General features: G+C 59.8%; 1 protein-coding gene across 3 annotated transcripts; it reads left to right on the top strand.

The window, feature by feature from the left end:
• Window positions 1-3,825: 3,825 nt before the first annotated feature.
• On the top strand, window positions 3,826-10,222 carry LOC107308589 (sodium-dependent proline transporter-like). Of its 3 annotated transcripts, none has more exons than XM_015852575.3 (15): window positions 3,831-4,006; window positions 5,224-5,404; window positions 6,086-6,217; window positions 6,311-6,459; window positions 6,924-6,973; window positions 7,071-7,209; window positions 7,286-7,420; window positions 7,528-7,631; window positions 7,737-7,879; window positions 7,966-8,078; window positions 8,454-8,588; window positions 8,694-8,793; window positions 9,191-9,309; window positions 9,419-9,592; window positions 9,948-10,222. In XM_015852575.3, the coding sequence occupies exons 1-15, from the start codon at window positions 3,941-3,943 to the stop codon at window positions 10,080-10,082; spliced, it is 1,875 nt and encodes a 624-aa protein (XP_015708061.1). In that variant the 5' UTR covers window positions 3,831-3,940; the 3' UTR covers window positions 10,083-10,222. The 3 variants fall into 3 exon arrangements, 2 of the variants coding, with proteins under 2 accessions (XP_015708061.1, XP_015708062.1); XM_015852576.3 differs by having other exon boundaries at window positions 3,832-4,006; window positions 7,755-7,879; XR_014942289.1 differs by lacking the exons at window positions 9,191-9,309; window positions 9,419-9,592; window positions 9,948-10,222 and having other exon boundaries at window positions 3,826-4,006; window positions 7,966-8,136; window positions 8,694-8,783.
• Window positions 10,223-10,396: the final 174 nt, after the last annotated feature.

Below are 10,396 nucleotides of genomic sequence, written 5' to 3'. Positions count from 1 at the left end.
GATTCCCGCTCCCGCCAACCGCGCTGACCCCTCCGAGCCGCCGTAGGCTCCGCCCCCTCCGCCTGAAGCCGCGGCCGCCATCTTGGATCTGGGCAGAGGTTCTGTTCTTTCCTCTCCGCGGTCACTTCAGCGCTGTCTTTCGCCCTCACCCCCCTCTAAACCCCCTCTGAACCCTCTCTGAACCCCCACGTTCCCCTCATACCCTCCCAGAGAGCAGCAACCCCCGAAGGCAGAGCGGGCTGCGTTCCCGCTTCCAAGATGGCGGCGGTACCTTCCTCCCCCCTCAAGGGCGGTTCGCGGCCTCTCGAGGGCGCGCCGTACGGCGGCCGCGAAGGGCCAAAAACCACTCGTTTCTCTATATTCATAACCGCAACGAAGCGCTGATTGCACTAAATAGTATTTAAACGTCGTATTTAATGCGACTCTCCGCACGATTCTCTCACAGCCCTCCCACACAACACCAAAACCCTGAGGCACACAGCAGCTTATTGTGCTATCACGGAGGCCTGAGTGCTGTCATGGCCTGCTGTGAGGGGCTGGGAGACCTTGAGAAAGGAGAGTCCTTTGGGGACAGGCAGCCCCACAGTGCTATGGAGCCGAGGGGACACTGCAGCCAGGAACAGCATCATGGCAGAGGGACATCTGGGGTCTGAGAAGGACCTTGGGGGTCTCAGGAGGCTCTTTGGGGTCTGAGAAGGCCCTTTAGCGTCTCAGGAGGCCTTTTGGGGTCTGAGAAGGCCCTTTGGGGTGTCAGGTGGCCCTTTGGGATCTCAGAAGGCCCCTTGTGGTCTCAGGAGGATTTTTGGGGTCCCAGAAGGTCCTTTGGGGTCTGAGAAGACCCTTTGGGGTCTCAGGAGGCCTTCTGGGGTCTGAGAAGGCCCCTTAGGATCTCAGAAGGCTCTTTGGGGTCTGTGAAGGCCCTTTGGAGTGTCAGGTGGCCCCTTGGAATCTCAGAAGTCCCTTTGGGAACTGCAAAGGCCCTTTGGGATCTCAGAAGGCCCTCTGGGGTCTCAAGAGGCCTTTTGGGGTCTGAGAAGACCCTTTGGGGTGTCAGGTGGCCCTTTGGGATCTCAGAAGGCCCTTTGGGGTCTGTGAAGGCCCTTTGGGGACTCAGGAGGCCTCCTGGGGTCTGAGAGGGCCCCTTAGGTTCTCAGAAGGCTCTTTGGGGTCTGAGAAGGGCCCTTGGGATCTCAGAAGGCTCTTTGGGGTCTGAGAAGGCCCTTTGGGGTGTCAGGTGGCCCTTTGGGGTCTCAGGAGGCCTCTTGGAATCTCAGAAGGCTCTTTGAGGTCTGAGAATTCCCTCTGGGGTTTCAGAAGACCCCTTGGGATCTCAGGAGGCCTCCTGGGGTCTGAGAAGGCCCCTTGGGATCTCAGAAGGCCCTCTGGGGTCTCAAGAGGCCTTTTGGGGTCTGAGAAGGCCCTTTGGGGTGTCAGGTGGCCCTTTGGGAGCTCAGAAGGCCATTTTGGGTCTGAGAAGTCCCTCTGGGGTTTCAGGAGGCCTCCTGGGGTCTGAGATGGCCCTTTCGGGTCTCAGAAGGCCTCTTGGAGTCTGAGAAGGGCCCTTGGGATCTGAGAAGGCCCTCTGGGGTCTCAGAAGGCCTCTTGGATTTCAGAATGGCCTCTGGGGTCTCAGAAGGCCCTTTGAGATCTCAGGAGGTCTTTTGGGGTCTGAGAAGGCCCCTTAGGATCTCAGAAGGCTCTTTGGGGTCTGAGAAGGCCCTTTGGGGTCTCAGGTGGCCCCTTGGGATCTGAAAAGGCCCTCTGGGGTCTTAGGAGGCCTCTTGGGGTCTCAGAAGGCCCTCTGGGGTCTGAGAAGACCCTTTCGGGTCTCAGGAGGCCTCCTGGGGTCTGTGAAGGCCCCTTAGGATCTCAGAAGGCCCTTTCGGGTCTCAGGTGGCCTCTTGGCATCTGAGAAGGCCCTTTCAAATCTCAGAAGGCCCTTTGGGGTCTGTGAAGGCCCCTTAGGATCTCAGAAGGCTCTCTGGGGTCTGAGAAGGCCCTTTGGGGTCTCAGAAGGCCTCTTAGAATCTCAGAAGGCCCTTTGGGGTCTCAGGTGGCCTTTTGGGATCTCAGAAGGCCCTTTGGGGTCTCAGGAGGCTGTGGCCACCCTTCAAACAGTGGGAGAGGCAGCGCTGTGTGTCTGACTGCTGCCCCTGTGCTGTATGACAGTTCCATGTACTTCTGCACAAGTCCCCCCCAGGGTCCAGGCAGTGCTTGAGGACAGCAGCACCCAAAGCACTGCTGGGGTTTGTACACATAACACAACCCTAACATCAGGCCTTCCTCTGCTAACATACACCAGGTGCTGTGTGTGCCAGCAGCCACCTGAGGTGCTGTGATAACGGGAGCCCCTAATGACCAGGTAGACATAGCCCCACTTCATAGAGCCATGGGATCGAGAAGGCTGGAAAAGCCCTTCAATATCCCCAGCTCCAACCCATCCCACCATGCATCATCCAGCCAACCTGGACAAGGCTGGACACCCAGAGAGCTCCCATTGCTGAGAGGTGACACAGGAATATCTGGAACTGGTCAGGAAATGAAAATAAACTGGGGGCTGTTTGTTTCTCTGCGTGGTTGGAAAAAGGCCTACGGAAGGAAAAAGCACCACGGCATCTTGATTCATTTAAAGCTGTGCCGTGCTTTGTGCCTGCGCTTGCAGATCTTTGCCCTCAGGTGCTTTGCATTTTAGTCTCTCTGCTTTGAAAAACAATAGCAGGTGGAGCAGTTGTTTGGTGCAGTGAGGATGTGACTGTGCGTCACGGGTTAAACTGCTGCAGAGGAACCTCGGCCTCCTCCCCTCCAGCACTGGCTGTGGCAGAGATCAGAACAACCACGATCAACGCCCAAGAGGCAGATTTGGAAGGAAATATAACAACGAGAAGTCAGACTTCCTGAGGCTGCACAGCGCTGCACCTCCACCCAGCCCCGAGGCAGCTGTGGTTGCAATGGAGCTTCTGTGCTCGCGGGTTCTGTAGGTTTACATGGCAGGGGTTGTTCGAGCTGCAGTGATTGAATGGCACCCAGCTGGGACAGGACCCAAAGCTGAACCAAGGTTGGTTCACCTCCAAGTCCCGCAGTGTGAAGCCATGAAACAACAGATCTGATTCTGCTGCGGATAAAGGCCACAGACCTACTGAGGAGTGCGTGGCTCCCAACTCATAGAACCATCCAGCCATTAAAGTTGGAAAGGACAACTAAGATCGTCAAGTCCAACCATCCACCTCCTGCCTATGTGCTCTGAGCTGGGAGCCTGGCACACTGCAGCCAACAATGATGGACCAAGAGGGAGATAGAGGGATTTACATCCTACCCCACCCCAGAGCTGACCTATACTGTGCTGTCCCAATGTAGAGCCCTCTCTGGACCAAGCGGTCTGAATGCCTCTGGGCTACAGGGGGAGTCGTGAGCATCTTATCTCTTGTGGGGTTTCTTATGGGATCTGCTCTATGAGCAGAAAATAGGATGGAAAATTCGAATCCTCCACTTCTTGGTTGTTCTGTGGTTGTTCAGGGTCACCAGCTTAGTGGATGCTGGGCAGCTCAAGTCGCATTCCCATCCCACACAGGTGCCCCCTACTACCACTCTCCCCTCTTCCTTATGCCCCTCGTGCCTGTGGCACAGGGTGGGAGCTCATCACCTCTCCTCTGCACTGAGTCAGAAGTTCGCAGTGCCCTGGTGCCCTCCTACCATGGCACGGGGATGCTCTTCTGCGTGTCTCAGCCCAGGTTAACGATGAGTGCAGTGTGAAACCGTGACCCGATGGAGGCTTGGAGCCGCAGCCGGCCACCCCAGCACACACCTTGGCTCACAGCTATGGGGAGAGTAGTATGGGGTGACCTATGCAACCATGGCTGCCTGAGGGCCGGCAGGACCTGGGTGCACAGCGAGATGGGGCGGAGCTGTACCTGGCACAGGTGAGCACACCCTGCAGAAGGAAATGCCGCACAGCGGACACCTCCACGCAACGGGGCTCCCGGCCCCCACCGCACCAATGGAGCCCACGGTAGGATGGGGGCCCTGGGGGTATCCCTGCCTTGTCCTGACCCTGCTCCCAGCTCTGGGGTCCCATTGGGTGCAGGTCCCCCTCTCCTCAGCCCCATGGCGGCTGGGTGCCCCCCAGTGCGTTCTGCTGGGAGCAGCGCTGGGGATGCTCACATTGCACAGGGGTTCTGCAGCGCGTTGTCCCTTGGGCACTTCAATGGTGGGAAGCCTTTGGGGCAACCCCCATTGCCATCAGCAGTGCCCCCATCCCCATAGGGCACAGCTGCTGAGGTTCTCATAGTGCATAATGTGTTGTGCTGGGTGCAGGGCTCCCCAGGCAGCTGTGCCTGCTGTGCCCAGCTCTGAGCACAGAGGAGCTGATGCACATCAGGGGCCTGGATGCCTGCAGAGGGCTGAAGAGCCCCCACTGCTTTCCCTGCTGTCTTCACTCCATGGCTCTGGTCGTGCTGTGACCCCATGGCTGGGATGTGGGTGCATTGGGTGGGTGTATAAAGTGCAAGAGCAGCACCCTGGGCTCAGACACCCCCTGTGTTCCATGCTTGGGCTGGTTCCTGTAATCACATGGGGCATCCCCATGCTGTGCTTCCCGGACAGCTCTGATGAAGCACCAGGCAAAGGGCACAGCCCTCCCTGTGGCCTTGTCCCAATGGCACAGTTCCTGCAATCTGCAGTTTGTTTGTTTGTGTCACCCCAGACAGTCAGTGCAGCACGCTGTTATCCCATGGGCACAGCCCCACACTGGCAATGGCACTGAGGGGAAGTGCCCATGGACTTTGCACCAGAGCAGCCAGGAGTGCGTGCAGAGACTCTGAGCACCCCAAATGCCCTCATCCCGGGGCACCCCACAGCATCACCCTGCAGCACTGCATGGTGCCACAAACACAGCTGCTCACAGCTGCTCTGCTGCCCAAAGGGAGGCCCGTGCTGGATTTTGGGGTTGAAGGAGTGCTTTCCATGCAGCTGGATGCAGATCACTTTCCCTATGGCCCATCACATTGTTAGGGAGGAGTGATGCAGACCAGCCCTTGTCCTGCTCATCCCAAGTCCTGCATTCATGTGATCTGAGCACAGAGCAGCCCATGCACACAGCCCTGAGCCAGAACCCTTATCTTGGCACTGTGTGCACAGCGATGCTTCTTCTTCACCCCATCCTCCCCGTCCTCCTCTGCTCTGGTGTCACCTTGGCCACACGTTCCCAATTCTTTGCTCCCTCTGCAGGTGAATATCTTTGAGACACAGGGTCCGATCACCCCCCAGCCTTGGGCAGAGCCCCCAGCCCCCAGCCCACCCCGTGACACCTGGGCTGGACGACACACCTTCCTGCTCTCCTGCCTGGGCTACTGCGTGGGGCTGGGCAACGTCTGGCGCTTCCCCTACCTGTGCTACCGCAATGGAGGAGGTGGGTGCTGCCCCAGCACTGGGGCTCAGTGTGCTCAGGGGGCTCAGGCAGTGCTATGGAGCTCAAGATCCCATGCTGCCCCATGGCCCCACTGCTTTAACCCCACTGCAAAGCTCAGGGTGCCCAGGTTGGCTCCATGGTGCCGTGCCGGAATGGGGATGCGCCTAATACTGCAGCTGAGTGGATGCACCTGGGTTGAGCTTTGCACCTTGAGTTTACTGAGGAATTTGGCCCCAGGGCAGGGCTGTGGGTGCTGCTCTGCTTCAGGGCATGGGTGTGGGATGTGGGGTGTCCATCCCTGTATCCACCCCCAGTGGCTCCGCTGCCAGCACGCTGTGCTCTGTGCGGTGCAGTGGGGAAGTAGTGATGCACACAGCTGGGCGTTCCCCGGGGCTGGGATGGGCAGCAGGAGCCCACATTGCCATTTGGGCTTCACACCTACAGGGCTGTGTGGGAAAGGACCTAGAATACCACCCACCCTGTATGGGCAGGAACATCTCCCATAGACCATGGGCTCAAACCCCCACCCATGGCCTTGTGCAGTAACTGCTGGGGATGGGTGCGCACAGCTCTCTGGGCAGCCCGGGGGCTTTCCCTTCCCTGTGCCCATCTCCTGGGGGTTGCAGGACCTGCTGTGTCCTCTGGCCACCCGCTGACCCACTGCTCCTCTCCTCCCCCCAGGCGTCTTCCTCATCCCCTACTTCCTCATGCTGATCCTGGTGGGGCTGCCACTCTTCCTGATGGAGCTGAGCCTGGGGCAGTACGGGGCTGCGGGGCCCATCACCGTCTGGAAGTGCTGCCCCATCCTTCAAGGTATGCCCAGCACCAGGGGCACCTCTCCCCATGCCCCTCTCGGCACCCAGCCCCTCTGAGGCAGTCACGGAGCAGCCCCTGTCCCCGGTGCAGGCGTTGGTGTGGGGATGCTGGTCGTGTCCTCCCTGGTGTCCATCTACTACAACGTCATCATCGCTTGGGCGTTCTACTACCTGGGCTCGTCCTTCCGCAGCCCCCTGCCCTGGTCCTGTGATGCCCCCCGGAATGCTGAGCTCTGCCAGGTCAGCAGCCCTGAGCAGGGATGGGGCAGGGGATACAGGGATCTGGATCCATCAGGGTCAGGCTTTACCTGCAGCTGGGGAGGGGGCCAGGGAGAGATAGAGGGGGTGATGATGGTGATGGTGATGGTGATGATGATGATGATGATGGTGATGATGATGGTGATGGTGATGGTGATGGTGATGGTGATGATGATGGTGGTGGTGGTGGTGACGATGGTGGTGACGATGATGGTGGTGGTGATGGTGATGGTGATGATGATGATGGTGGTGGTGGTGCTGGTGATTATGATGATGATGGTGGTGATGATGATGATGGTGATGATGATGGTGATTGTGGTGATGATGGTGATGGTGATGATGATGATGATGATGGTGGTGGTTATGGTGATGGTGATGATGGTGATGATGATGATGATGATGATGGTGTTGATGGTGATGATGATGATGATGATGGTATCTTGCAGAATGCATCAGGGAATGCCACCCATGCCAGTGCCAGTGAGGCTTTCTGGAAGTAAGTTGGTGGAAGCAAGCTGGCTCCATTCCCCCGGTCCTACAGTGTGGGGGCTCTGGGGTTCGGCATCCCTGTCCCACTGACCCCCACCCCTCAGCGAGCAGGTGCTGGGGGTGACACACAGCTCTGGCCTTGGTGACCCCGGCCCTGTGCAGTGGCTGCTTGCACTGTGCCTGCTGGCAGCCTGGCTCCTGGTCTTCCTCTGCATGTTAGGGGGCATCCGCAGCTCAGGCAAGGTGAGCAGGGTGGGGGCATAGCTGGGGCTGGGGGGTGCTGCACCAACAGAGCGGGGCTGAGCTGTGCCCTGTGCAGGTTGTGTACATCACGGCCACGTTCCCCTACCTGATCCTCTTCGTCCTCATCATCCGTGGGGCCACGCTGCCTGGCTCCCTCGATGGCATCCGCTTCTACCTCTCCTCGGATTGGAGCAAGCTGATGAGCGCACAGGTAACACCACGCTGGGGCTGGGCACTGTGAGGCCCATGGGCATCCCCAGATGGGGGCAGAGGGGGGTGGGTGTGATCCTACAGCCCCCCGTGGCCTCATGCCCCCAGGTATGGAGCGATGCGGCCTCGCAGATCTTCTACTCGCTGGGCATTGGCTTCGGGGGGCTGCTCTCCATGGCCTCCTACAACAAGTTTGACAACAACGTTGTCCGGTGAGCTGGAGATGGGAGCTGGGGGGCAGCAATGGGGCTGTGCAGTCCATAGAGATGCATGGCCCCACTGGGGCTCCCCACTTCATCCTCGTTGATGTGGGGTAGTGATGCTCTCCCTGGCAGGGACACCCTGGTCATCGCCATTGGGAACTGCTGCACCAGTTTCTTCGCTGGCTTCGCCATCTTCTCGGTGCTGGGACACATGGCCTTGAAGAAGGACATCCCTGTGGGCAGCGTCGCTGATTCTGGTATGGGTTTGGAGACACGGGGTGCTGTGTGAGGGCGTACAGAGCTACACTCTGCTCTCCCTCATCCTGATGTCCCCATTCCGCAGGCCCAGGGCTGGCGTTCGTGGCGTACCCTGAGGCTCTCTCCCTGCTGCCTGGTTCCCCGTTCTGGTCCATCCTCTTCTTCCTGATGCTCTTCATGCTGGGAGTGGACACTTTGGTGATTGTCACACTGGGAAGCCCCATGTCCTGCCCTGTGCCTGGCCTTGAGGTGCCAGGTACACCCAGACCTTGGCACGCAGGAGGCAAAACATGCACTGAATGTGGGGCTGGGGGGCTCTGTGTGCAGGGCTGCTTATGGGGTGGGATGCAGCCACATCCCCATGGTTGGGGTCCACCCAGGGAGGTGAGGCAGCCGTGTGCCCCCGCTGGGGATGCACCCAGTGTTATGGGGTCGGGATGCAGCCACCTCACACTGACTCTGGGCACAGGCCATGTGTGCTCAGTGCCATGGGGACGAGGATGCTGTGGGGACCATCCTGGTGGAGGGGGGGGTTCCTGACACCCCCCACCCCCCAACATCCCTGTCCCTCAGTTTGGGAACATCGAGGCCATCACCACCGCCATCATGGATGAGTTCCCAGCCCTGCGGGAGCGGGGGAGGAAGATGATACTCCTGGGTGTGCTCTGCTTCTCCTTCTACCTGCTGGGGCTCCTCCTCGTCACCCAGGTGAGTGGGGCCCCCCATCCTGGGGGATGTCCTGGGGGCACAGAAAGCTGTGCCTGCACCCTGCATGGACCCCATGTGCTGACCCCACACTCTGCTCACTCATAGGGTGGCATCTTCTGGTTCACCCTCATTGACACCTACAGCACCAGCTTCGGGCTGATCATCATCACGCTCCTCATGTGTGTCGGCATCGTCTGCTGCTACGGTAAATGGGGCTGCAGGAAGTGAAGTTGGGGGTCTCTGTGGAGCAGAACTGGGGGGTTCCATGGAGCAGAGCTGGGGGGGTTTCATGGAGCAGAATTGGGGGTCTCAATGGAGCTGAACTGGGGGGTTCCATGGAGCTGAACTGGGGGGTTCCATGGAGCAGAGCTGGGGGTCTCAATGGAGCTGAACTGGGGGGTTCCATGGAGCTGAACTGGGGGTTTCTGTGGAGCTGGGAGGTTCCCTGCACCCTGGGAAGCGGTTTCAGCACTGCCCACCCACATGTGGGGCCGCTCAGTGTCCAGCACCATCCCAATGTCCGGGGGGGCACAGAGGCTGTGGGTGCCCGGCACAGAGCCCTGCTGGGGTGGGGGCTGGCTGTGACCCCCCGTATCCTGCAGGCATTGGGCAGTTCTGCCGGGACATCGTGACTATGATCTGCCACTGCCCGCCATGGTACAGCCGTGTGCTGGGCTGCTTCAAGGTGTGCTGGGTCTTCCTCACCCCCTGCCTGCTGCTGGTAAGTGCCCGGCACTGCCTGAGCTCCTCTTGGTCAGGGGGCAGCCTGGGTTGGCCTTGGGGTCCCTATGGGGTCCATCATCACTCAGCTGCCTGCTCCATCCTCACAGTTCACACTCATCTACACGTTCCTGGAGATGTACAGCGTTCCCCTGCACTACGGCAGCTACGAGTTCCCAGCATGGGGCACCAGCCTGGGGGTCTGCATGGGCGTCCTCAGCTGTGTGCAGGTCCCCATTGGTGCCATCATAGCCCTCTGCCACCAGACCGGGACACTGAGTGATGTGAGTGTGAATGGGGCAGGGGGGGAGGATGGGGTGAGATGGGGATGGGGGGGAGGTGGGGATGGGCTGAGGGTGGGATAGGGATGGGTTTGAGATGGGGATGGGGATCGGGGTGGGAATGGGGACAAGGACAGGGATGCAGACTGGGGGGTGGGATTGGGATGGGGAATAGTGGGAACAGGGATGGGGGTAGAGCAGGGGCTGCCCCACTGCTGGAACAGAGGGCAGTAACAGACTGGCAGTGATGCTCTCCCCTCACTAAGAGACAAAAGGGGCTGAAGCCTTGAGGTTTGGGTGCAGTGTGGAGGCCGACCCGCCCCACAGCACCCACCCACCCACCCTTGTGCACCCACAGCGCTTCCATAAAGCCATGCAGCCCCTCCACTCCTGGGGGCCGCCCGCTGCCAGCACCGAGGCCGTCATGGAATTGCCCTTCAGCATCACCCTGAGTGACAGCGACTTCACCGCACCGCCATACAGCGAGAGCTGAGCCAGAGCCGTGAAGAACCCTGTGAACATCCTGAGCCTGGAGCTGGATGGCCCAGGCTGGGCCTGGAGCTGCAGCACACCGCTGCAATGGGCTGTTCTGCAGCTCATCATCCCCACACACTGCTGGACGGGACAGGTGAGGATGAGTCCATGTGGCAGAGCCTCCCTTGAAGGCCATCGGGTCCCCGTGGGTGCTGTCCTCAGCCTGCAGCTGGTGCCCATCCATCCTTCCTATGGGCACCCAGCCCCGCACTGCAGCTCTCCCTGCACACACCGCCTGCCCCGACCCTCCCATTTGGGATCCCACACCTCCGT

Source organism: Coturnix japonica, chromosome 1 (genome assembly GCF_054131305.1).
Source record: "Coturnix japonica strain WE chromosome 1, WE-NBRP24, whole genome shotgun sequence".
In the NCBI taxonomy this organism is placed as follows: Eukaryota; Metazoa; Chordata; class Aves; order Galliformes; family Phasianidae; genus Coturnix; species Coturnix japonica.
This window is presented reverse-complemented; position numbering and strand designations above follow the sequence as displayed.

Bases quoted from the DNA above. Each gene is read 5' to 3' on its own strand.
- LOC107308589 (XM_015852575.3), top strand. From the start codon at position 3,941: ATGCCGCACAGCGGACACCTCCACGCAACGGGGCTCCCGGCCCCCACC. The intron at 6,974-7,070 runs GTAAGTTGGTGG...CCCACCCCTCAG, and splicing joins GCCAGTGAGGCTTTCTGGAA to CGAGCAGGTGCTGGGGGTGA. The intron at 9,593-9,947 runs GTGAGTGTGAAT...GTGCACCCACAG, and splicing joins AGACCGGGACACTGAGTGAT to CGCTTCCATAAAGCCATGCA.